This window comes from Pelmatolapia mariae, linkage group LG12 (genome assembly GCF_036321145.2).
Source record: "Pelmatolapia mariae isolate MD_Pm_ZW linkage group LG12, Pm_UMD_F_2, whole genome shotgun sequence".
NCBI lineage: Eukaryota > Metazoa > Chordata > Actinopteri > Cichliformes > Cichlidae > Pelmatolapia > Pelmatolapia mariae.
This window is the reverse complement of record NC_086237.1, coordinates 31,026,751-31,054,575: the sequence shown is the minus strand read 5'-3', so window position 1 is coordinate 31,054,575 and position 27,825 is coordinate 31,026,751. Positions and strand designations below refer to the sequence as shown.

General features: G+C 38.8%; 3 protein-coding genes across 4 annotated transcripts; 1 reads left to right on the top strand and 2 right to left on the bottom strand.

The window, feature by feature from the left end:
- The first annotated feature begins 237 nt into the window (after nucleotides 1-237).
- On the top strand, nucleotides 238-7,457 carry LOC134638367 (MAP7 domain-containing protein 2-like). Its single transcript, XM_063488875.1, has 2 exons — nucleotides 238-341; nucleotides 4,471-7,457. Exon 2 carries the CDS (start codon nucleotides 4,478-4,480, stop codon nucleotides 5,594-5,596), a length of 1,119 nt encoding a protein of 372 aa, XP_063344945.1. The 5' UTR covers nucleotides 238-341; nucleotides 4,471-4,477; the 3' UTR covers nucleotides 5,597-7,457.
- Nucleotides 6,768-26,913, bottom strand: LOC134638368 (ras association domain-containing protein 2). 2 transcript variants are annotated; one of them, XM_063488876.1, is made up of 12 exons: nucleotides 26,553-26,912; nucleotides 21,353-21,504; nucleotides 19,018-19,091; nucleotides 17,134-17,209; nucleotides 16,677-16,828; nucleotides 15,509-15,621; nucleotides 14,217-14,359; nucleotides 13,835-13,988; nucleotides 13,012-13,133; nucleotides 12,742-12,839; nucleotides 10,623-12,517; nucleotides 6,768-8,334 (listed from the first exon to the last, which is right to left on the bottom strand). In XM_063488876.1, exons 3-11 carry the CDS (start codon nucleotides 19,068-19,070, stop codon nucleotides 12,448-12,450), a joined length of 981 nt encoding a protein of 326 aa, XP_063344946.1. In that variant the 5' UTR covers nucleotides 19,071-19,091; nucleotides 21,353-21,504; nucleotides 26,553-26,912; the 3' UTR covers nucleotides 6,768-8,334; nucleotides 10,623-12,447. The 2 variants fall into 2 exon arrangements, with proteins under 2 accessions (XP_063344946.1, XP_063344947.1); XM_063488877.1 differs by lacking the exon at nucleotides 21,353-21,504 and having other exon boundaries at nucleotides 26,553-26,913.
- sprn2 (shadow of prion protein 2) lies at nucleotides 7,788-8,333 on the bottom strand. The gene has a single exon (XM_063488821.1). The coding sequence runs from the start codon at nucleotides 8,331-8,333 to the stop codon at nucleotides 7,788-7,790; it is 546 nt and encodes a 181-aa protein (XP_063344891.1).
- Nucleotides 26,914-27,825: the final 912 nt, after the last annotated feature.

Here is a 27,825-nt window from a genome sequence, read left to right as displayed (position 1 = left end):
ATGAGCCATATGTACGGTATATGGTAAAACGTTCAGTAAAGCAGACACTTAAAAGTTGAGCCATTAGTAAGTACACGCACTGAACTCTCGCTGCTGATTGGCTGTGGGCCCTTATTTGATTATTTTTCCATTTCCATTTCCCCGGTGGATGCCGAGAATTGACTCCACCCCAGCCCTGCCCCCATCATCTGTTTCTAAGCGACCCACATCTCTCGTGCGGGCATATGTCAGACAGAAATGAAACAGTTGAAACCATAACCGGAGAGGTACGAGCGCCGCCGGAACATTATCGAAGACAAACAGGGAGGAAGAAACTCATCTAACTCACGGTCACCACACAGGTGAGGCTGTAGGTAAAGTAGGGCAATTAATGTTTCTACCTGTGATCTGTGAGCAGTTCACGCCACCTTGAGTAAACAGTCTTTATCTAACCGAGTATCAGGCAGTGGTTACTGCAGGGCGTGTTCCGGTGAAGTTTTCCCCTTTTAATATGAATTCCCTGCATTAATATGCAGTTATAAATAAATTCTAACAACATGTAACATATGTTTTAATTGTTTCAAGGAACAAACCATCCACCAGGCAACTTGTTATTGCCTCCCATATCGCGGCTGCTCTTTAACAATAAGTTACAGGGAAAGGCATCACATACAGTTAAAAAAAACCCGTTTTTACAAGTATTTAAAGCAAAAATCATCGATTAGTTATCACTAGTCGCTGTATTAGCTTGAGACAAATAAAAATGCTTACCATACCGAGGAGGTTATGTATAAAATAAAGAAAATACCTTTATTGCAAGTCTTTAATATATAATTTATAATCAATCCACTCCTTTTTAGCCACTTAAAATATTTTTATATAGCTATTATATTATATTTGTTACAAAGTCAGCTGGCCTCTTGAAGAACAGTGAGTGTTTAACATTCATAAATAAAGAACATATAAAGGTCGCTTTGCCAAAAACCAATTTAATCTTTTAACTCATGGTAGAAATGGCATAAAATAGCTTGGGATCATTCACGACAGATATGCTTGACGTACATTTCACAGATTAAAGGTAAACAAGTCATTTAAAACTATTTAAATACAATCGCTTTTTGGCACAACTTAAAAAAAACCTAAAACTTAATTTAATTAATTTAAATAAGGCTTAATTTTAATTGCTGTGTCACAGCAGCCGAACTGTTAAACACGACCTATAACAAGATCTGACAAGATAATTTAAACAACAGGGTTTTTTTGTTTTTTTAAAGTACATAAAAGCAGGTATTTGTGTGTGGGAAGATTTTCGGTATCCAAAAATGCTCAGATAAATAGTTAAATAAACCCTCGTTCTCCAGTTTGTCCACAGCCCTTTTTTCCTTCTTCTTTCTTACTTTCACTTTTTTTCCCCTTCCCTGTGTGGTTTTGCAAAAACGATGGCTCATTCCATTATTTCAGATACTGATCAATTAGCATCATGCCTCTCAGGCTGATACACAGCGGAAATCCATTTTGGAGCGCCACTAAGGCGCCTTTCTGATGGATTTTTCTTTTTCTTTATATATTTTTTAAAGCCACACCTTCTCAGACAAGGATTTGTGGTTTTTCAACGTCATGTCTGACAATAGACTGAGTAGTATTCAATTTTGTGGTAACACATTACAAACAACTGGACAGACAGCTAAAATAATTTTTAGTAGTAATATATTTTATTGTCATTTAAAATGTGAACATGCTAATATACACCCGTTAGCTCATATATAATTGTATATAACTCCTATGAGAGTTATTTCTTAATTTTCTTGTTTGTTTGTTTGTTTTTTTGTATATTTGTCACACTTTAATGTTTCAGATTAACAAACAAATTTTTATAGTAGACAAAGATTACCGGCGTAAATATAAAGTATAGTTTTTAAATGATGATTTCATTTAAAAAGCTTATCAAACCCCCTTGTTTAATCATGGATCAACTTTGATCAATCAAATCAATCAAACAATACGACTTTATTTGTATTGCACATTTAAAACCAGAGGTACACCAAAGTGCTTCACAAAATCCACTAAAAGCAGTAGCAAAATACAAATGCAAATAGCAGGTGGAAAGCATTGATTAACCAAGCATACAAGATAAGCAGATATCAAAATAAAACTTCAAAAGTAAAATCAATACAAAACCTTGTTCAACAAAACAGAAGAAAAGGGGTTGCATGAGAGCACACTTACAAGAAGCGTACTCTAGATCGCCAGGAAGGCTAAACCAAATATATAAGTTTTCAATCGAGATTCTGGATCGAGTCAGATGCAGGAATAGCTTGTGGGAGATTGTTCCAGAGGTTAGGTGCAAGTGGAGCGAAAGCACAGTCACCTCTGCTCTTTGCAGTGATCTAGGTTGCACCAAGAGCAATTGGCCTGATGATCTCAGTGCTCTCCTAGGAATATACAGGCTGAGAAGATCAGTAAGATAACTAGGCGCGATATTATTTATGATTTTAAAAGTAAGCAATAAGATTTTAAAATCAATGTGATACTTAAATCGATGGTATCTGACAAAATGAAGCAGGTTAAAAGATCTCAAAAAGCAACACACCATGATCTAAAGAAGCGGCTGAGAAACAAAGTCATTGACATCTATGAGTCTGGAAAGGGTTACAATGAACCAGTGTATCAAAATTACTCCAAGAGCACATCAACGATTCATCCAGGAGCTCACAAAAGACTGGATAACCACATCTAAAGAACTGCAGGCCTCATTTATTTCAGTTACGGTCAGAGTTCATGATTGAACAATAAAAAGGACTGTGCAAAGATGGCATCAAGGAGAAAACCACTGCTAAGCAAAAAAAACACAAAGGCTCATCTCACATTTGCCAAAGACATCTTTGTGATCACCAAGACTTTTGGGATTATATTCTGTGGACTGACGGGATAGAAGTTGAAGAGTCTCGTGACATCTGGCATAAACTAACACAGCATTTCACAAAAAGTCCATCGTACCAACGGTCTAGCATGGTGGTGGTACTGATGGTCTGGGCGTGCTTTACTTCTTGACTTGGATGACTTGCTGTAGTTAATGAAACCTTGAATTCTGCTCTCTACCAGAAAATCCTGAAGGAGAGTGTCATGCCCTGAAGCTCAAGCTCATTTGGGTGATGCAGCAGGACAGTGAGCCATAGATGCTTAACCCCCTAACTACTTACTTAGTACTTGGGTTATTTTTGTCTAATGTCAAACTTTTTTGGATGAATTGAAACATGTAAGTGTGACAAATATGTGAAAACCTAAAAACCAGGAAGGGGGTAAATACTTTTTCAATGCATTGTACATATTTATGTCCTGGAAGCAAGATATTTTAAAATTCTGATAGTTGAAAACAAAATTAAGATAAGGGATAAAAACTACCTTCATCATCTACAGTTCCTCATCATTTTAATAAACATTACTTATCCTCCAATATAATATCTGTTTGATTATCCACCTGCCTGTCTCATTTTCATACTTGTATTTAATTTCGAAGATCAAGGTGATAAATATGTGCTCGTATCAAGCTTTCATTACAGTTCTTTCAATTAAAACAAGCAAAACAGATGAGAAAATAACAACAGTTTGAACTACACCCTCCATCGTTACATGATCACACTGCCTCAGCATCACTTCTAGTATCATATTTCTGTGATGTGATTTGCAACTCAATAAACAGCTTGAGGAGTACTCAACACTGACATTACACAGCACTGTGAAGATGTCACTAATTACAGCCTCCAAGGTTCAGGTTCTGCATCATAAAGCTATCAGCACTGACATTGACAGACTCTCAGGAGAATATTCAGTTTTCCTTTTGTGACTGAAAGCCTAAAAAATGAAACCCTGTTGTGTTTCCACATGTCTAAGCTGCTCATTTGCCTTCTTGCAAATCTAACATCTCAAAAGTGGCAATTAAGCACCAAAAATACAATCCGGAAACACAGAGATTGATGAAACAATCAGACAAAAATGCACCTCAGAAAGTGAATTTTCTACTGTGCAAAACAAAATCCAGTGCATACATGACTGATTGCAGCTGTCAGCGTCTCAGCTCCAGCCTTCCTAATTTGCTCCAACACAATTACAAATTTTTAAAAAAAATGCTGAGATGGTTTGCACATGTGCAGAGGAGGCATAGTACACATGAGCAAAGGTGCTGAATATGGAGCTTTCAAAAAGGAGGAATAGAAAAAGACCACAGAGAAGGTTGAATTTGGTGAATTTAGTGAAGGAAGACATGCAGAGGGTTGGTGTGACACAGGACGATGCTAGAGATAGGGTAAGATGGAGGGAGACGATCTTCCCCTAAAGAGAGCAGCCAAAAGAAGAAGACATGTATGATTTTAGGTTTCTGCTGCTAACAGCTCTCTAGCACTAAAACTAAAATAATAAAGTGATATTAACACTACATAAGCACAAAATTAAAAGTGATATGCTCTAAATATTATCTCATATTTGTCTCCACAGAGTGAAGATGAAGCTCTATTCATTGTCCATGCTTTGTTTGTCACTTCTCTTGCTTAATACCCCTTTCTCGCTGACCAGGGGAAGGGGAGGGAGAGGAAAAAGTTCGGGCAGCAAAAAAGTCTCTTCGGGCACCAATACAGGATACAAACCCAAAAAAGACTCCACCCCTCAGGGTGGCCATCCAAAACAAAACAATCAGGGCAGTCCTGGGCAGCAAGGCAATTATCCCAGACAACCAGGTGCAGCAGGCAACCCTAACCAGTATCCGGGACAAGGTTCTCCGTATGGAGGGTATGGAGGAGGTTATGGAGGCTATGGAGGAGGTTATGGAGGGTATGGAGGAGGTTATGGACGGTATGGAGGAGGTTATGGAGGTAATGGTCCTTCTGAGAAATCCAGAGGGTTTGCTCGCAGTGCAGTAGTAGCTGCAGCTGGAGGTGCGGTGGCAGGAACGGCCCTGGGCTATGGGTTAGGACAGTTCCCCCGTCCTCACTTTAATGTCCGCAGCCCTCAAGAGGAGTATTATTACAAACAGTACATGCACAGGAACCATGGGTCTAAAACCAAAACTAATAGAAATACTAACAAAAATACTAATACCAATACTAATACCAATACTACTGAATACCGCAGCGACAAAGCAGGACATGCCGTATTTACTCAACCCGTTCAGAGTTATGAAGACTACATGGATGCCTGTATGAAGAGGTCTGACATTCTGCCGGTGAAAACTCAAAAGCCCCAAAACAAACCAGCTACAACTGCCACAGCTATGACCAAAACTAACACGTCTACTCCTGTGACATCAGAGAGCAACGACACTGCCACAGAAAACCCCTCGACCCCTACCCCTACAAGTCCAGGCCCTCCAAATCAGCCCGAAGATGATGACACGGTCAGCATTGTGGAGATCGGCTACCCGGCACTGATCGAGCAGGTGAAAACCAGGAGATGCTTGGAGTTGTACATGGCTTACTCCATGAAGTACATGAGACAGGAAGGGCCAAAAGACGGGAGTACAGGAGGTGTAGAAGGATTGGAGATGGGCTTTCAAAGACTTTTAGCAGTAGTTACAAGTGCTATACTGATGCTACTTAACAGCAATGTACCTGTGCTGCTGCACTGAGATGTTCATTTGACATTATGGAGAATATGTTCATGAATAAGTAAAGATGAAAGATGATAAGATGAAAAATAACTTGGTGGAAAGGAACCTGTAATCCTTTCTTTATTTTGTGCTGACTTCTGCTTTGAGATTTTATACTTTATTTTATACTTTATGCTTCATATAAAGCAAACATTAATGGCGCAGATAGCTGACTTGTGATTACAGAAGAAATTAAAATGGTTACAAAGTCTTTTCCTGTAACTGTAAAACAAAATGAGCTAAAGGGTTGTTTCTTATGGGAGAATGTGAATGTTTTCATGAATCCTAAAGGCTTGCACTTTTTCCTTGTCATGTTAAATAAACGGAATAGCTTTACTAACTTGTACTTCTGGATATTTCATTGCTTCGGAGCTGGCAAGTGACAATGTCTCGTAGCATAAGTGTTATGAAAAACTTGTGTTACTCATTTACAACCAAAAGTAGAGTCAGCATTGGATTATGCATTTATATGTTATTGTATCCATCCAGCACCTCCAAATCTGGGATCATGAGCCCGTCCAGGCCTCCTCCACACCATTATTGTGTTGGGTAATGACATAATTTTCTCTTGGGGAATATGCTACACTAAGCTAGATGTTGTGATGGGTTTTTCTTTCCCATTTAAAGGATCATGTGATCATTCAGCTCCGTATTAGTCTGTAGATTTCCAGACATTCAATGATCCCTAACAAATTTATCAAACTGTGTGATTTGGACCCCTAATGGTCCCGGTCTCTCTGATAGACTTGCTTTGTAAAGAATGGTCTATTTTACTTGTACCGATTCCCTCAATGCCACATTTAAACCTTTAACCTGCTTCATTACAGAAATAATTAAGAACTAGCAAACACTTATCAGCTCAAATTAAATATGAACCCCTGAAAATAGGGCACCGTGTATAAAAATGGCTGCGGCTCCATAAAGGTTAATGCAATATTCTTGTTAAGCATTTCAAATTAAAGCTGGCCGTCTGCACGTTGACCTTTTATTGATTTTATAACTGTAGGTCCAGTGTGTTGGTGCACAAAATACCAGACATAACTGTGGTGCTGTTGCAAAATAATTGCACTATTTTGATTTTTACACTTAAATGTTTCAGATAATCAAATCAATTTTTATATTAGACAAAGAAACCCGAGTAAATGCAAAATGCAGTTTGTAAATGACGATTTCTTTTATTAGGAAGAAAAAAGCTGTTCAAACGACCTGAAACCATGTGAAAAAGTAATTGCCTCTCCTTGTTAGATTATAAATTAACTTTGATTAACCACATTTTTTTTGGAAAGCTCAGTTCAGTTTCACTAGCCACACTTAGCCCCGATTATTGCCCTCATAACACAATGCTCCGTGTCACAATCTAAAGAAACTCAAGAACAAATGAGAAACAAAGTCACTGACGTCAGTCTGAAAAGGATTACAAAGGTTCCTAAGGCTTAATAATAATCTAAAATAATCTAAAATGATGCGGTTAGCATGGAGAATAAATGTCAACACGAAGCTATATCACACATTTATTTTACATTCATAGCAGTATTAAATATTAAAGAGCATTCTTTAATAAAATCTACAAATGATCATAAAACATTTAATTTAATTATGCAAACATTGTCAATGAAAGCAATACTTAAAAATATAACCTATATACAATATACAGCATAGGCGAAATTATGTAACAATGAAAAAAATATTTAAATTTGGTAATTAGAAAATGACATTAACATCTAATCCTGACATTGTTCCTTGAGGTAGACTTAACTTAAAACAGATCTAATTAATTCCTGCTCTATCTTTACAGACTGTAGTCATCACCATCACTGCCATCACCAAATGTATAAAAACAGTGGCCACATTAAAAGAAGTCAAAAATGGGACAGGATAGCAACATCACATCAAATCAGATTACATTTCGTGACTTTAATAATGATTTTTGACCGTGTGTTTTCATATTCAGTGTAATGGTGTCACATTGATAAGTCAAACTCCTCTTATTGTCCTCACACAGGGTCACTGAAGTGTCCACAAAACAAATTGGCAACAGGTTTTTATTTCTGAAAACTCAAATTTCAGGTGAACTGTGACTTTAAAAATGTCCCCTTTACAGTAGGATGGGTTATTTTTGAAAGGAGGGTTTTTTCTGGTGTGTTTGTAAATCTCAGCTTCGTCTCCAGCGCTACATGAATGCCACCCAGTGGCCCATGAGCAGCGACATTAGGGAGCCAATGACAACAATGATGCTGTTGTAGATTGGGCCACTGGATGCTCCGGTGTAGTACTCCACATCACCAGAGCCCTCTGGCTCATAGCCAGGGCGGGGGCCATAGCCGTAACCACCTCCGTATCGTGGGTATCCATAACCTCCTCCATACCCTCCATACCCTCCATATCCACCATATCCACCATATCCTCCGAATCCTCCGCCATACCCATACCCATACCCATACCCAGGACGGCTCAAGGCAGATCCGAGCATGGCTCCTCCTACTGCTCCTGCAGCAGCTGCCCCAGCTACTTTCCCGGCACTGGGGCCACTGCTCTGGACAGGCGGTGGTCTGTAGGGCTGACCTCCCCACCCCCGGCTGTAGCCTCCTCCTCCTCCTCGGCTGAACCCACCACCTCCACGTCCACGGCGGGCCTCGGATCCGGGTAACAGTGTGGCCAGGAGCAGCACACAGAGGGCCACTGTGGAAAGTTTGTGCATTTCCAACGTGATTTTCATCCTGTCAAAATAAGATTATAGAAACTTTATTAGGACTGAACTGGTTAATGAGGTTAATGAACTTCATTAGTAACCGCTTTTACATTTTTATAGACTTGCTTTTACTTCTATTACATGTTACATCATCTTTCAGTTGTGTTGTTAATTCTTTTGCTCAGCTTTGTTCTGTCATTGGCATTTTAAAAATTATGTATTCATTTTGTTATTATAAACAGGAAAATCTCATTTTTGTTTCTGCTGTTGCCGTTTTAGACTATACATATTAAAAAAATTACCCAACAAGTACCAACCAAGGATTTCTTTTAAATTATTTTAAGAGAAAATATTTATTTGCATTATTACTACTTGGATTACTGGTGAGTACTTAAAGCAATTTATTTTTTTAAAACTATACTTTATACATTATATAAAATGGAAAGGTTCTTGAAGTCACACAAACACACTGATGAGATGTTCTCAGTGCAGCTTTAGTCCTGCTGTGTGGTATTATTACACTGCTGATGAATTAGGAACAGCACAGATCATTGCTCTTAATCCAGCTTTGAGAAACAAATCTTACACAAGCACTGTGGCATGAGTGCTGAAGCAGACAAGGGAACAGATCAGACTCATATTTTCTAATGCACCTCAGTTAGGATCCTGTAGATGGGGTCTGTTTCTAAATCTATGGATTAGCTCGTTTTTGTTGGGATGGAATTCATATTTTCTTAATTCTGAAATCTGACTATTTTTGACCTAATCCCAAATTATGGACAGGCTAAGACATAAGCTAACCATGTAAAAAGAATTAGAGAAATATGACACAGGCTATAAAAATAATGTATTAACAAACATCCAGGCTACATATATATATATGAGGTTTAGGTGTAGCCTATGCACCATAAATACAATATTATTGATATATTATTATAAAATATCCAATATTAAATGATGTAAACTCCAAAAAAACAAAAACCTAGTAAAAACATCTTGCATTAAGTATGTCACTGCTATAATCAGTACTAACAAAATATTAGTGAAGATTGTACTATATATATACAGTGTGGTAGGACAAGTGTATTTTTAAGTACTGTGAAGTCTAAGCAGGTCCTGTATCTAATAATAATCTCAGTAATGAGGTGAACATGAGGACTAACATTAGAGTTAGTGACTTGTTTGTGCCACTAAAAAGTATCTCAAAATTTTAATAACTCAACTTGAAATATTGAATCATGTTGAAATATTGAGATAAAAGTGGGCGGCAATTTCTGTTTTTCTGTGGCAGAAATACGCTTGCATCAAAACATTTACTCAAATCTGTAAACTTTTGATGTATGTATGACTACATTGAGTGGGTTTTTTAATGCTACTTTGCACATGCACTCTGACACATTTTAAAAAGAAATATTGTACTTTTTACTTTTATTCAGCAGCTTTATTTTAATTACGTCTTCTCTGGATGAGGATTTAAATAGATCATTTTAATAAGTATGTTATAGAGTTTTAAGAAATACTCTCCAGTATTTAAAACACCTAAAGCAGTTCCACCTTGACCAACTGCGTCACTGAAGGATAGCTCACATATTAGAGCATCGATAACACCAATCCACTAATAAGGATCGCTATCACTGAATCATAACTACCTCTGTTTTTCAAACTTTAAATCCAATTTAAAGCAAAGTATAATCTGCTCCACTTAAGTTATCTTTTATCAATCATTCAGTCTATAAATCCAGGTTGGTTTTATATATTATTATTATTATTAAGTATCCATGATTAAAAGAGAACTTAGATTTGACTTTTTATTTTTTATAATCCTTGTTTGTACCTTGAGATGCATTCATATTAATTGTAATTAGTACTACCATGTGTTGCTTGAGAAATAGGATTTGACAAATACCACAGTCTTTGTACGCTGTATGCAACTTTTATATTACATTACTTTGTATAGTACTACTAATTCTTTTACAAAGAAATGAAATGCATCTCCCACCACTGATTATATGACCATGACATCATTAGCTCTGTCAACAGACGGTGTACACTCTCTAATCTGTGTCCTCTTACAAGGTAACTCGAGCTATAATTACACTGGGTCAATTAGTTTGAGAATAATCCAGTGACTCTCAGATTACAGCTACACTTTCTAGAGATAAGCTCTGATCTGTGCAAATATTTTTTTAAATATCCCAGAAATAAGAAAAAAAGGCTTTAACTCACTGAGCCTCATACAATAAACATCCCACATTTTAATATAAATTAGTAACATGAAGAAAAAAGAGAAATAAATAGAAATAAAAAAAGTCTTACCTGCTAAATTAATATTTTTTTGTGTGGCAGAGATTTGGATGGTATTCCTCTTTGGGAAGCTGAAGCCAAAAGTGATGTTCACAGCTCAGACTCCTCTTCTTGTCTGTGGGAAAGTATGTTTCAGGGCCAGCCTGTTATCCGTCAGACAATCTCAATCACCTCACTGGCTGACTGTGCAGTAAGCTGCTGGTGCTGCCGACATCACGCATAAATACCTGAGAGCGCGGGCTTAACATTTGCGTTTCTAATTTTATCTGAATTATTTAACTCTCTGAGTAAACAAACCAGAACGTTCAGCGAGCTCTCCCGAAGCTTCTGCCATTATCTGCCACTGCAAACGAATTCAGCATCGTTAGGTAACAGTGACTGCAACAAAAACGGATGAGGACTACAAATTCATTTTCCCCAGACAAATTTTTTATTAAATAACAAACATTGTACGAAAACTTCCACAAAGTAGTGGCAAGAGTTAACACTTTAAAGGCTAAAATTTCTTCTTTACTTTGTAAAAGACACAATACAAAAGCAGGCAAGTCTTAGGAGTCACTAAAAACACAACATGCATGCTCTCACACAATCTTCGGGGCGTCGTCCACTGCGTGTCAGAAATACTGAACTGTCGGGCGGAAGGAGACAAAGTGCTGTACATGTGGAGGCAAACTGCACTGCTTAGAAATGCTCATTCGTACGTTTAAAAACATTCTCCGTAAAATTCACAGTCTTGTGGGATTATCGTTTTGTGCTTCTTGTCTCTGCTGGATGTAGATGTCAAAAAAACTAAAAAAAACCTAAACCAAAATGAAAACAAAACATAAAGATTTTGTGCAATCTGGTTAACGTCAGGCAAACCTTTAGAGTAAGACATTAATGTGTTTAGGAACAAAACAAGTAGCTCAAAAAAAGTTGCATTATTCCAAGGAATAGTCTGTTATTTTGGGGAACTTCTGGATCTAACTTCATGCTGAGAGTTTGGCTTCAACTTCACCAGATCTCATTTAAAACTCAGTGAGCAGGACAAAGACCGGTGCCACCAAACATAAACACGGCAGTTGACGTTTTGGGGGCTTGATATGCAGGAATCACTTCTCCATACTCTTTCACTTGGGCTGTTTATGCATTAAATTTAATGAAATATGTAAGGTTAATTTTTGTCACCGTCAGACCACTCCACATTTACAGGATGGTTGTTCCCTGTGATTCTCAGTCTTACATGCTGCCTGCACGTAAAATGCCAAATACTGTGTGTAACTGCATTATCACAGTCACAGCCTGCAGTGAAATTCTCAGTGGCAAAAAAAGATTTCACATCAATGAAATGAAAAAGGTCCTAAATGTTTACATCAGCTTCAAAGTATCCCACCAACTCTGTGTGTTTTGTGCTTGGAGAAACCTATATAGTCACTATAAGATGACATTTGTGCTTTAAAACGATTTTGAATATTTCCTGCAGAGAAGGCAGAAGACAGGTTACATTTTAGCCTCATCTTGCAGGCTAACAGACTAAAAAATGGTTAAAAAACACAAACAGGAGACGTTTGTCCGAGTGCTCTGTTCATGGTAAAGAAAAGCAAAGAAAAGAAAAGTGTGTGTGTTGCCATGACTCTCAGTATCACAGAGATGGTCACACTCAACACGTGCACGAAAGAGCAAACTGTGGGCTGACTGATTGTGGGATATGCTGAGGGAGGACTTCAGAGGAGCAGGATAGTTGGTGAAACATGTACTTGTTGCTCTTGTCAGCTGATTCTTGGTCATTCTCTTGGTCACAGCTTGGCAGCTGTGGTGACAGTTTGGTGTGGGGTTAAGGGGCCCTACCATGAGCAGATCACATACACTTTGCCCCCTCTGGAAGACACTGGAGCTGCTTCTCGATTATATTCCGAAGATAGTTATACCTGCAAGTATGAAGGCAGAGGAGGACCAAATCTGAGGATTTTTTTAAGAGCCAATAAAAACACATGCACATCCACATTAGACTGGGGGCAGGTGGTGGGCTAAAAATAGTTTAAAAATAGCTTGTAGGCCTCCACTTTTCATATTTATTGCAGCTCATAAAAGTTAAAGATGTTAAGATTATGTTTACTGAATGCCAGGACAGATTAAAATGTATTTCTTATACCTTCTCCTGAGTTTCTGCACCTCTCTGTCCTCCTCTTCCTTTAGCTTGGTGATGAAACTCTGGAGGACAGGCATCTCAAACTTGATATACTGCGCCACCTTGTGGAAGCAAAGAGAATTTTAAGGCCAAATCTCAAAAGATAATTGAATATTGGAAACACAAGTGCAAATACTCGTGCATATACTTTATTCATTTTACAAGGAAAAAGTAACTGCAAAATAATTAATACATGTTCATTTATAGCTATGAAAAAAGAAAATGGTGATTTACATCATATGTGACTTCTTCTCCGAGATCTTCTTCCATGAGGAAAATTTTGCAGACTTGCTCACACGGTCCCTGCATGACTCTCAGCAACAAAGGATAGTCAGTCCGCTTCAGTTTCACTCGCTCTGAAACACCAGAACATACATGGAGTGATGGATTAATAACAGTAACACATTTTATACACAATGTCCTCACTCACATTGTTTGCCTTTGGGCTACATGACACATATCCATATTTGTAAACCACATAGCCACTAGTTCATGAATAATTTAGCACTGACATTCAGACTTTACAGCTGGATCTGATGCAGAACTTAATCAAAAACAAACAGCAAGAGCACTCAGTTGTGTGTGGGGTAGTTTGCCATTTGTTACCACAACATAATCTGCAATCTCATCAAACATCTTCATCATCATTTTGAAAGCATCATTACTTTTCAGTTACACTTCTGCTAATTGCTGTTTGATTACTGACTGCAATGTGTTTCTTTCAGCTCAGAAAACCCAGTGAGTGAACAGAAATGGAATAATGACAACACAGATTCTCTGTTGAGTTTCCAAATATCATAGCCTCTAAAAAAAATAAAAATAAATTATAAGCTTTATAGAGACCCAAAAGGTTGATCCTGTTCATCTTGACGCAGCATTTTCAGCTACGAAGCTTTATAGAGAAGCTCTGTGTTTTAGCTTTAGTTCAGATTTGATTGCACCACCAGGAATAATGCAAAAACTTCCAACTTTAAAAGTAATAAAACTAAAAGTCTAAAAGTAGATGATAAATTAGATAAAATAAAATTAGTGGACTACGGCTAAAGTCTTAACTCACCTCCACTAGCATGGACCAGATAGAGTGCAAAATCATCTGGGCTGTTTTCGATTTTGAACTTATTAAGGAGAACTCGTAGCACCTGCGGCGTGGTCATACAGCTGTTGATGCGAACGTTAGTCACCGACCCGTAAGCAGGCGTAAACACTGCTGTCTGAGGATGGAATGGAAAAACATTTTAAATATTAATATTTTAAATATTAATTTAGGTTCAGTTAAAATTGTTGAAGCTAAAACTTTTACTCTTTTCACTTTTAAACACATTTTCTCAAGAAAAATGTAACTAAAACCTGTTCCCAAATCATTTGCTTTAAAGCGTCACATAAATGAACTAACCTAATGAATTTTATTTGATTATTCTGTAAGTTTTTAAAAGTTTTACTTTATGGTTGTAGAAGTGTCCGTTGATGGAGAATCGATGGCGTCGGATTTTCCTCTGGTCACTTGGCGACCTTCGCTGGCCTCTCCTTAAGACCCCGGCATCGCTCTTTGTCCTGAGGAGCTGAGCGGAGCTCTCACTGTCCTCTGTCAAATCAAATGTTGAACCACCTTAAATTACTGATTATTATTCAGTGTTCTTAACATTTTCATTTAGCCCTAAGCTAAGATCACAAAATAGTGAAAGAAAACCAGAGTTTTAGAAATAAACATCACTTACACAGAACTGTAAACAAATTTTGTCTTTCGCTTTAATGTGTAAATTTTCATTTTAATTAAAAATGTGTTTATAGCTAATTTCATTTCATCTTAATGCGATCCAACTTTTTTTCGCCAAGATGCAGCCAGTTTAAAAAAAAAATATTCTTAGTAAATGACTGATGTTTGAGGCTGCTTACTCGATCCTCATTATAGCCTACAGAGTAATGTACAGTTCAAATGAGTAAAACCAAAAGAACAGGTAGCAAAAAACTGAGAAACAGCTCAAAAAAATCTATAAATACTGAAAGAAGTGTGAGCAAACACATTCAAATTAAGATAAATCTATCTATCCATCCATCTGCTTATCCTTTTCAGGGTCGCGGGGGGTGCAGGAGCCTATCCCAGCTGTCATAGGGCGAGAGGCGGGGTATGCCCTGGACAGGTCGCCAGTCTGTTGCAGGGCTAACACACAGAGACAGACAACCATTCGTGCTCACATTCAGTCCCACATTCACACCTATGGGCAATATAGACTAATCAATGAACCTTTCCCCACAAACTGCACATCTTTGGACGGTGGGAGGAAGCCGGAGTACCCGGAGGGAACCCACGCAAACATGGGAAGAACATGCAAACTCCACACAAAAAGACCCCGGCCTGATGGCGGAATTAAACTCGGGACCTTCTTGCTGTGCGGCAACGGTGTTAACCACGGTGGCACGGTGGTTCTGATATTTCCTTTTTAGATAGGAAATATATCAGATGGAACTAAAAAGATTTTCCTTTAGACTTTGAAATCAAAGTAAAAGTTGAAGCTCTGCCATGGCTCGTGTAATAATCTGAATAACTCTACATATTTCTCTTACACTCACACTTGTACTGGCTTTTTTTTGTTCTAATTTACACCTTTGGCTTAATATTTTACTCTTACTTTATTGGTTATTTACAACCATGTAGATGCAGCTTGAAATATTTAAAATCTAAATGACTGAAGTCTTAAAATATAAATGTATAAAACAAAAGTCCAAAATTTACCTTCTGCCTCCTCTTCAGTCACACCGTTGTCCTCTAGTTGGCTGTCAGGTGGCGTCACTTCCACTGTGGGCGAGCTCTGCTGAGTCTGTTGACCATCTGTGGTGGTGGGAGAACTTCAAACAGGGAACAGGAGAGAGTACATTTATGGGGTGAAGGAGAAGAACTGCAAACTGTCAAAACTGTAAACATACAGCTAAAAATATTTTTCAGATAAAAACTGCACCTTCAAATGATAACTCCCATCATGTATTTATGACCATAAACTGCAGTTTCTCAAAAAACTATTATCCTGATATTGATCTTAGCGTGGACTAACAGCCACTAGAATCTTTCATATATAAAAGAAACTGTAAAGCCATTAAGTTTAAGAGCAGTCCAGGTCTGCACAGCTGAACTAAAACTCCCTCCACACCATGTATGAATCTAGAGGGAGATCTCAATTAGTTTGTGAGATTTTCTTGAGAACACCAGTTTTTCTTTTTTCACTTTGGTATGTGTTTGTGATGCCATCGACATGCTGGTCTGTCCTGACTGTGGTGGTGAGTCTTATTATTAGGTTTCCTGTAGTAGCTGCCATTTTTAACCTGCTGTTTAACATACGTCATATCTGGGTTGGTTAGTTTCAACTTGTGACTGCTGTTCCTCTTTGCCAGTGCAGCTGTTCTTTTATTTATGAGTTGTGACAATGTTTCCTGTCATAATCAAGCAAATTTCAGAAGAATCTCACAGCAATTTGGCTACTTATGAGAGTTTTTTGTTGTTGTTTTCATGTTAACATCCAAATGGCAGCTCTATGCCTGTGAGGCCTGCTATCCTCGGAGCAAGAATAGCTTCTTTTGATAAATGGGAGCGCTGAAAATGGCACTAAGAGCCTATTGACATGGACTGATTTGCAATAGCTTGGAGTAAGATCCTCAATTAAACCAGAAGTGTGGCTTAAAAGAGTCACTTTTGCTTATGGAAAGCTGCCAATTTGTATCTTATTTAGGAATTAAACTCTATTTGCATGGATTTAAATCTCAAACCCTAATTACACACTTTTAAACATTAAATACCTGCTTGTCTTTCATTGGACAAACTAGATAAAATCTATATCTGCCCTCGCTGACCTCTCTGTATCACCATTTCCGGTCACTGGGGTGTAACTGGATCTGTCTGGAGCTCTTACCCTTGACTGTCCAGATTGCAACCCGAGTGCCAAGACGTGGAGGAGGGGGGCGGCCGGATTCGCTCGTGGTCATCCTGCATCTGTAGCCTGATTGGTCGCCGGAGGCCCCAAAAGATATTCAGCAAGCCCTCAACAATCAGTTCCTCTTCTTCCTGTTGGAAGACACGAATACTGATCAATATACACAAACACACATATACAGTAAATACACACGGACTGGACAGTTGTTACTCCTTAGGGATATAGGGTGAAATGGGTGGGGTATATTATATTAGATAAATTAAGAGCAAAAGTGAAAGCAGGGATGAAGCCTCGACACATTCAGGTTCTTCTGTTGAAATTTAAAACAATAAAATAAGATTAAACACATTCACTCACTCACTCTGTACTCACTCACAGTGTACTCACACTGTACATGAGTACATACACACACAAACAGAGAGATGCAATTACTCACCTCTCTGTGCCGCAGCTGCAGATTCTGCCCTTCATAATAGAGGTTGTAAGTTTTAAGATGTGACAGGACTGTTGACCTGAAGACAGAAGTAGTTAAATCACTGGAAGGAAACAAAGTTTTAAGGAGATTCCCACTGATTTACCACCTCGTAGTGCCTGCAGCTGTAATTCTGCATGCACCGTGCACACATTTCTATAACATAGTGTAAAAACACTTTTAACAACACTAGATCAAATTTTGGGGATCTTTATGCATCCCAAAAATGCATAACATCATCACTAATGGAGTGACGCAAATATATCTGAAAACCAGTTGGTGCTAACATCACTGGATACAGGTCACTGCACTGACAATATTTCTGGCATTTAATCACCACTTTGGTAAATTTGGATTTCACTTAGTTTCTATGGTGGTGAGTTGAAGGCAGCTGAGAGATGAGCAAACAAAAAGAAAACTATTCTACAAAGTAATTCTATGCCACTGTGCAGGGGCAGGTTGTAATATAGCCATGTAGTAATATTTCACCTCCTGTGTAATGCTGGTACGGCCCTCCACAACATTCCTGATTCATTATGTGACCCTTTGGGAAAATGAACATCCAACTCCTGATTTATGAACTCTGTGAGTACTGTTTAGTGACTATTTGTGTTGTCTTTTGGTATAATTTCCTGAATTTTGGGGAAAATAAAGTATTTCTTACTATGCTGTTAATGTTAATGTCAGTAAGACCGAAAATAAAAAGAACTAATTAAAAAAAAACGTCATATATGTTTAGAGAAAGATAGGGCAGTCTCTGCTGCTGGATTAGTGTTATTGTGTACTTTATGCAGGGGCAGACTGAAACATTAATTCCAACCCTGTTTAACCCTGAGATTCACAAACTGCCCAATCTCAGATCTGACAATATTCTGTGACCCACCCAAACCTTAAATTAATGTGTAATTTTCAGATCCCGTCCTTTCTTTCATTAGCTCTCTCATTTCTTTTTTAATGTACAGACAGAGGAAGAAGGAAAATGGGTGTAGCAGTTTCTTGGTGTAGTAAGATAAGAAGCATGTCTAAAGAGAAGCATTTGATGTCTGTTCTTGGTAAGGCTGAGATTCAGTTTCAATTGATGTTTTCTCATCAGCTTAATAAAGCCACCATTAAAAACTTTAGAAAAGATATTTATCTTTGGCTGTGTGAATAAAATGTTGATTTGGCTTTCTGTTGAGAGGTTTGGGGTTTCAGTAGATGCAAGTGTGTGATTTCCTGTCTCTGTGTTAACCCTGTGAGTGACTGTTAACATGATCTGTGTACTGCTGTTTATTATTCAGTCATCTTGGCAGGATATCGTGTCTTGTATGCTTATAGAAGTCAAATGTAATTTGACAATTAACTGACAAGCAGTTTCAGGACCAGGTGAAGTCCTGCTCCCTTAATATTTCAATGTCTCTATACTGAAACCCTAAATAGGAGTCTCACAATACAAGTGAATGTATATGCATGTAGGCGGAGTAACTGTAACTTTATGTTATGGAGAAAAATAAATGTTAATAGTTTTCAGTGTGCATTATTTATCATTTTTATTAACTGATTGGTCAGACTTCAAAAGCCAAAAATCACACAGTTTCTTTGGTATTAGGGATACTTGTTGTCATAAATAAAGACCTAGATTTCAGATAATGAACACTGCAAACAGTTAACAGGCTGAAACCTTTAAAACCACAAACATCCCTATTTCACATCGTCTTTTTTAAATTAATGTTTTTTAAACATACCAAAGATGAATAAAGGCTACTCATTTGTTTCCCTGTTGTCACTTACTGTGAGTTTATAATCTGTATAAACATACTTATGTATATGTCTGTTTATATGAGAAACAGTGCGGGATGGAAGACTTACTTGCTGACGAACTTGTTCTCTCCGATCTGAACCCCGTACTGTGTATCATCCATTCTCAGCGAGCATGAGAGGAGCTGAGACACAAAGAAGGCACACAGAGTTAATGTCTCATGACTCCTCATGACCAGCAGCGAGCACAGAACAGAAGTGACAGAGTGACTGCAGGAAGAGGAGGAGGCAGAGCTGCAGACCGTAAACAATAACAAGAAGATGATATCTGCTTTCCTGGCAACTACTTCCCTTAAGATAGTTAAACCACCACCACTGTGTCCCTGTACTAAATCAAAACATATACTATGTGAATGAGGGGAGCAGCTGCTCTCCTCATTCTCTTCTTCGTCTTACAATGTATTTTCTCTTTCCTGTGAGCTCTTTCACATAAACAAACGCTGCACATTTGCACATGCAGCTGTTTTAAATGGCACTCTGCCACCACCCTGCAGAGTTTTCCTTCCCTCTTTGCTGAGTGACACAGTGTTTCTGTGTGAGTTTGGCAGGATAGAAACCTCCGGATGAAGGACAGGTGCAGGACACATGGACCACCTGCTGCTGCAAATTATTTCAGCTGCCTAAACATTAATCTCTGAGCATGCTACTGGCAAAACACATTATGTGCCTTCATCTGCCATATAGCACACTTTTCTTTTCTTTTTGTTTTTCCTCAGAACATGAAGACCAAAAATTAAAGATGCAACTGTTGCAGGGTTTTTCCTCAAAATAGGCCTTTGGAGTCAGAGGCACTTACCAAGATTAGTTTGCATGTAGATGAAGCAATGAATCTTTGCTATGAATCACCTTAACACGAAATTGAGCATTTTACTGCCGTTTTAGCAATTTCATGAGCAAAAACACATTTTATGGTTGAGTAAATGTAACCCCACCTAAAAAAATGGTTAACTCTTTGAGGTCTAAAATCAGTGATGACCTCTGGCCTAGCCCACAAAAGTTGTTCCCCAAAGAGAAAGTTCATGATAGTTACTTAACAAGCCCATGCTATAAGAAACATCTTTTTTTAAAGTAATTAAAATAAGAATTCTCTTTGGTTCTCTAACCAAACCCTGTGTTTTTGAGACAAGCAGAAAGGATATTTTGGAACAAATTTCAATGAAGAATGATAGTTTTTTTTTAACCTTTGACCTTAATAATAATAGCAAAAAATACATAATATGATTGCACAGGGTCATCACTGATGCTGACATAGACCTTAAAAACACATTTTCTTCTGGGGATTTTCCTCTTTATGTAGAAAGACCTCTGCTTTGTCATGCAATGTGCGTGATTTTTTTCTAGAGTGACATATTTCAATAAGTCACAACTGAATTGAAACAACATTTACTGCAGGTCTCAGCTTAGCCTCTGAAGAGAATGAATCCTATTGGTTTAAATGATAACCTGTTTAAGGCAGACATTGCAAAAAAAAAAAATGGTTAGACATTCATGATGACCTGACAATACAGCTTCAATATCTGTGTGACTTTACACTTAGATCTGTCATCAGGTCACAATTTAGTCTTCACTCTTCAAGACACCTACACTGTGTTAGATTTAAGTAACATTTAAGTCCACACTATGCAACAGTGATGACCTACGAAATTACAGCTATACCTACAGCTGCTATTCCTCTGCTGTTTGTTTTGCATCCCTTGCTGTCTCTTGTTTTTCTACCCGTAAGATGATCAGGTCACTTTTGTGGCAGTCCCCAGAGACTCCTTGACAGTAGTCCTTGTTCTACTGCGGAGTGCCTCGGCGAGCTGGAGGCAGAGAGATGGTTCAAGTGGGTGAGCTAACTGAGACTACGAAGCAGAACAGAGACTCCCAGCTACAATACAAGACGGAGTTTGAATCCTTCTACTGGGTAAGCAATTCACTGGAGACAGCTTATTACTGCTCCATTGTTATTTGCAACAAACTCTAAATTTGTATGATTCATGTATATTTAAGAAAACGCGTGTGTAGCCTCCTTTCATATTCCTTTTAGAGCAACTGTGAGTGACCTGAGGTGGTCTGCAGGCTGATTCTAGGCCCAGGTGTGTACTTTACCCATACCTGCTGTAGACTTTTTTGTTTTGTGTTAACACTGAAGTGGTTTTACTGCTAATTAGTTACAGTTAACCCCTGTTTACAGCATACTCCCCACAGTAGCGTTAAATACACATGATTTACTGTAAACAGGCTGAAACACCCCAAACCATTTTGGACATTAGTTGAAAGGCCTCGGTTTAAACTACCTTCCTGTTACATAGCCAGTGCCTCTGTAACATAACAGCCAAAAAAATATGAAATATTAAGAATAGATATATATATAAATGTATTATAAGACAACAATGGATCCTACCGTCGTAAAGACTATGAGTTGTTGTTGGGTCACCAGAGAAGAAGCTGCCTATGAGGAGAGGCAGCCAAAGTTATAGGCAGGCAGATTCTGTTTGTATCCTCAGGTATTAGCAGGTGTCAGTGATCCAAGAGGGTCTTTTCTTCTGAACGTGACTGCGAACAGACAGGGAAGAGTGGGGACGTTAAAAGGAAGTGCTCCCCTTCCGTTAAATCACTTCCTCCTTTACTCAATCAGCCACACAGGAAGCCGACACTGGTCCTGACACAGCTTAAAACTTCCTCAATTCAAGCAGCACAAATGAATAATCCGCTTACACACACGTGGACGAGCCTCACCCTGTTATCAATCTTTAAACTCTTGGATCAGGCACATACTTCCACAGTTTAGTGTAAACAGAAGCAGCTTGAACACGCAGCGCTGATAAAATAAGCTGAGGCTGTCAATCTCTGAAATAAAAAGCCTCAGTTAATGTGGGCAAATTAAATATTTAACGCCAATCAGCTCAGCCCCACGCCAGGGGCTATCAATATTTCATCACCTATATTAGCCCTGTCAAGAGCTCAAAAGCTAAGCACTGACCTACACAATGGAAGACATTAGCCTTTATTATCACGGTCAAAGGCAGCGGTCTGCGACGGACACGTGGCCAGCTGACAACACAAAAACAATGCCATAATTCTCTGAGATCAATGTAAACTTTATGCCAACTAAACTGGCATCTGATAACAAAATTAATCCTTCTTTCATGAGACTTCAAGCTCCAGAGAAAAAGACCGACTCAGACATGCCACTTTTAACGCTGCTGAGAGGGCAACATTAAAAATGTGAGCCATACTCACTGCTCATTCATGGTGAGACACCCATTTTGTTCTTTTCGCTGTTATTTTAGAGCAGCGTCGATGATCTAATACGAGGCAACGTATTATTTAATTCAGGGGTTGCGAATGAAAAACTAGATGAATACAAATTATCTTCTTTTGGCTGCTCTCTTTAGTGGTTGCCAAAGTGGATCAGATGCTTCCATCTCACCTTGCCTCTAGCATCCTCCTGTATCACACCTGCCCCTCTACATGTCCTCTTTCACTGCATCCATCTTCTCCGTGGTCTTTTCCTTCTGCCTGGCAGGCTCCATATTCACCATCTTTTGTTCAGTGTATTCGCTGTCCCTCCTCTGCATGTCCAATCCATCTCAGCCTTAACTCTCCAACTTTGTCTCGACCTAAGCTGTCCTTCTGAAGTATCCATTTATAATGAATACATTATTAGAAATTAATACAGCATTGGTCAGTCATTGGGAGTGAGAGCATCTTCAACTCTGCCACCTGCCTCCTTTTTTTTCAGGGTCACTCTCTACAAACTATAATCATAGTACATCTCACTACCATCTTATAAACCCTCCCTTTCACTCATCTCCACCCACTGCACCCTGGCTGCACTCTCTTCTTCACCTCTGTACTGTCTGTCGCTTTAGATAATTGACCCCACTTCTACTATGAACAACACTTATTCTTTAGACATTTTATTTTTAGTTTACCTGGCACCTTACTCTTTTCATTTTGCTGAATTATGATAGCGATGGCTAAACTGATGCAAAAACTAATCTGCAGCTGGGCTTCAAATTCACTTTTACTATTGTAAAACTATTAGACTGCTATATTTTATAAACTTTATTATTACTTTAGTCTACTTTTAATGTGTTTCATTTGCACAAACAAAAAATGTGATTCAAAGTTTCAAAAGAGGTCTAAAAATGTTTAACAGATTTTTTTTTCCTTTTTCGCTCCATTTCAAGTTCTTACTCTGGAAGTAAAAAAAAGTGAACAATTTATATATTTATATTGGGGCGATCGTGGCTCAAGAGTTAAGAGTTCGCCCTGTAATCGGAAGGTTACCGGTTCAAGCCCTGGCTTGGACAGTCTCGGTCGTTGTGTCCTTGGGCAAGACACTTCACCCGTTGCCTGCTGGTGGTGGTCAGAGGGCCCGGTGGCGCCAGTGTCCGGCAGCCTCGCCTCTGTCAGTGCGCCCCAGGGTGGCTGTGGCTACAACGTAGCTTGCCATCACCAGTGTGTGAATGGGTGGATGACTGGATATGTAAAGCGCTTTGGGGTCCTTAGGGACTAGTAAAGCGCTATATAAATACAGGCCATTTACCATTTAAGTTTTAGAACTCGTAAACGTATCAAAAAATATGACTGTAATGGAAATGCAAAGCTAAAGCTCCAAACAATCATAAGCAGCCCACTGCAGAGTACTCACGTGTTATTTTTTTTTATCAAAATAAGGCAGCTCTACAATAGCAGGCCATAACATGCTCATATCATGACCAGATTTCAATGCAGTTACCCTGTTTAACTGAAACATCTCCAAACCATTGATCACTTTTGTCTGTTATAACAAGAGATTCTTGTGTTAGTAGAAATGCTCTGCAGGATGCTGTGACTGCAATAGCAGAGCCAGCAGCATATAAATCTAGCCAGACTGACCCACGGCTGACCTAGTCCTGTTTCAGATCGGAGTGCTCTTCTGTGTCCAAATGTAGAGCTAATCGACCGTCTGAAATCCCCCTGTGCCTCATTACAACCTCAGTCAACCCGCAGCCTCCATCTTCCCCCTCTTTCTATATATATTTATGTATTTATGTCTCATCATTGCCTCAGCATTTTTGTACCACAGTAACTCTGCTCTCTGCTGCTTTCTGTTCACAGTTTGCTGCTTCATGTTTCCTTGTGAAAGACTAGAGGCTATCTAACACACTATTACAAACCAGGATCACAACTTCCTCCAAACCCCCCCCGGCTTGTTTTCTGCCCTCTTGCCCTGCTCCCTCTGAACCTCCTCCGTCAATGTCTTTGGCTGAAATGCTCGATGAATAGCTCCTGTCCTCTTCCCCTGCCTTCAGCCTCCACGTTACCACTGCTCTGCCTTGCTATTGTCATTATTGTCATAGCAACACCAAAAACATCTGAGCTCCCGAAACTAGTTCACAACACTGAGCCAAAAATAGTGCGCGTGTGTGTGTGTGTGTGTGTGTGTGTCTGTTCATCTCTCCTGCTCCTTGTTAGGCTTACTGGGCTTGTCAAAAAAACAAAACAAAAAAAAAAAAACAACACTGTGAAGCATGACTCGAATCCGAATATGGCTCCCAGATTCCAGATAAAGACGGCGCTTTTCTTCCCTTTCGGCAGATGGTAGAGCTAAAGTTTATCAGCTGCTGGTTTGTTTCACATAAAGTCAATCAAATCTGGAAGAAATTCCCATCGCCCTCAATCAAAGCACACCCACTTTTTTGTGAAATAATGACGCCATGCAAAGTTTAACCATGTTACAAATATTTTCCTAGTTACAGTTCTTCAAAGTACATAGAGCTCGGTATAAATTTGGTGCTCTTTAATTTGGTGTAATTTTCCAGCACTCTGGTCTTTCGTAACTTCAAAAGTAGAGACAATGAAATTACATTTTCAGAGCTGAAACACACACTGACACTTTGTTCAAAACTTAAACCAAATTGGTTTTACGTCCACTTTAAACATCACAGTCTCACCAGCTCTGCACATCAATATCATCGGCTATATCAGAGCTTCGACAGCCTCAATTTAATGTCTATTATGCAGTGCAGGGGTATCAAAAATATAACTTGTGGGCCCAAACCAGCAACCCAAGTGATCTGCTTTGGCCGAGAGGATGGCTCTGGAAAAAATTGCAAAGAGGGAAGGCAGAAATGTTAGAGTTTTACCTGAATTTTTTTTTAGGTTTATGGTTTTCTTACTGATTTTCTATGGACTCTGATCACCACGTTCCTGCGTGGATGCCCCTTCACTTCTCTTGCTCTCTGTCACTAATAGTCCATTTAATTGCTCCCCTTGAGGGTCAGAAAGTTAAGGTTTGCCATTGTTGTTCCAAGTGTCTTCAAAAGTGACACCACAATTATCACTGCACCTCCCGATTCCTGAACAAATGTGTGTGCGGCACTAGATTTTAATTATATATCAAAGCAGGAGCACAGAGGGAGACTGCTGCAGGAAAGATGGCATGTTAAAAGGAAAATAAATTAGTTTTCTGTTTCAGCCTAGTCTGTTATAGAAGTTTGTTTTTTTTAACCACCCACATGTCATAATTTTGGATTACTATTTTAAAATTTGACTTATTAACTCAAATTTCTGAGAAAATAACTTTAAATGTCCAACAGTGGCCTATTGTGTATGTGTGTGGGTATTTATCTAGCTATTGTTCGGGTGAAGACTGGGGCTGTGTTGTCATTGATTGTCACTGATCACATAAGCATTGACTATTGCAAGGGCCGTAAACACCAGGCTAAAACTTTCCTAAGATGGTGTCAAAAACGATAAAAGCGTCCAGATGAACTGGCAGTCAAAGCATTTGAGATGTCAGAAAGGGCTATGGGAACTTGAAAAGACCATTTTGATATATTTAATGGTCAAAATTTTAGAGAATAACTCAACACAAATCAATAAGGGAAACCTAAAGTTGACTGGTACTAGCTACCAAAACTAAATATGGGCCAGTATTTGTGAAAACATTTAATTTTAATGTTTACATTGTGATTTACGCTTATCTAACTTTGCGATCATTTTACGAATTCGTTGCTGCCTAACCTCTTCTTTTTCATCTTTAAAATTACCCAAAAGTTGAAATCAAACGTCAACGAAACACTTTAAAAACACCAGAAACCACCATGGTGGATGGATGTATTGCTGGTATATATTAAACTGCAGTTTACAATATACTGGCAAGTGAGTGCACATTAATATTCACTTTTTTTTGGCACTGCCTCCGTCTATTCGGCCCTATTTTCTTGTTATGTAACGCGTTTTAAGGACACATCTTTATGCACACTCTGGTAGAGACCCAGTGGGGTAGTCCTATCATTTGCTGTTCAAGATTTAGGCTAGGGCATCATGTTTGGTGCCCTGTTTCCTCAAAAATGCCTCATATTCGAGGTTTTTAGTCTGTGTGTGTCCCCTGCGCTTTTAATAAATAAATAAATCTGCAAATCGTCCTGCATTTGATGCTGTCGAAACACTAAGACTTCATTTTTATACAGGCAACCAAAGAATCCATCTGCAGCCAGCCCGTATCGCCACATCTACCGCTCAGACACATCATCGTGATCAGCCTACTCAGCCACACCGACCCCTCTGTCTGCTTCGTGCCGACTTTTGGAAGTCTTCTCACGGCTCACCTAACATAGGTCTCCTCGGTCCTTTTCTTCCGTCTTCCAGTCGTTTATCCAGTCGTTTCTCCTGAACTGAGCGTTAGCCGTTAAAACTCCTGGGACAAGTCGCTCGTTCTCCTGCCGTTGGACACAATCAGCGGGGCGCGTGCAGCAGTGCATCCAGAAGCTGGTAGGAGGAGGAGAGCGCGAGAGGTCCATCTGTTGTGGCGGAGCTCGCGGCACAGCAGCGTCGCGGGGCCCCGGCAGGGAGCCAATCAGAGGGCGAGGCTGACGTGTCTTTGTTCGCGCTGCGTGAGGAGATGAATGAGAAGTGGACAACAATGGCAGAGCAGAAGGCAAGGACATTATTCAACAGAAACCCCAATTTAATGGAAGCACGACACAAAAGTACAATGTCCCACGTCAAACTCTGTCCACGCATGTGCAACTTCATGCTAGTTTATGGCTCTTATGGAAGATCAGATCTGCCAAAATACAACAAACTTAAAAAAGTATTTAATTATTTATTACTGTCCAAGTCAAAATTTCGAGTTATGCATCTCAAAATTTCAACTTATAAGTTTGAATGAGAAACTTACATTTTGAAAAAAATACCTTCAAATTTATTTTTTAAATAAATAATTTTGGTGTCAGAAACAAACTTCCATATCTAATAGCTCCTTTTTATATGAAGACTAAACATTTTGTTTTCTTTTCCCTTTTTCCTTAAAAAAGTACTGTTGTAGACTTGGTGTAACCTCTGGCGTCCTCGATCATCACAACATGGCTAGAAGTTGAAATGGGTTATGTCCATCTTCATGATCTGAAAATCTTGTGGTCCACTGAAACATTTAATCCTAACTTCAATCATCATACAAGCCTAAGAGGAAGTACTTCCTGTTTCATGTTTTCACTGATTCCCTTTGACAGGGAAAACAGCCAAAGGGAAAAATCTTTCGTCATGCCTTCACTCTGATGATAAAAATGAGCAATTTTTAAAACCTTATTATTACTGAAACTTTAAAACACTTAATAAACTAGTTACAACCAGTCTTCAATAAAAGACAGTCCTCTGTTTTTTGTACACGTATAAAACATAGACATAACCACCTGCTGAACTATAGGAAGCTGCCTGCACTCACATATTTGCATCACATTGTATATTGTTTTGCTTTCGTTGTTGCTTCCTTTACTTGGCTGTTCTGTGTGTTTTACTGTGGATGTGGCCACTCTTTAATAGCTGGTTCACTCAGTCTTTGGCCTCTCTCCACACACTCTGCACCATATGGCTGGTTTCAGC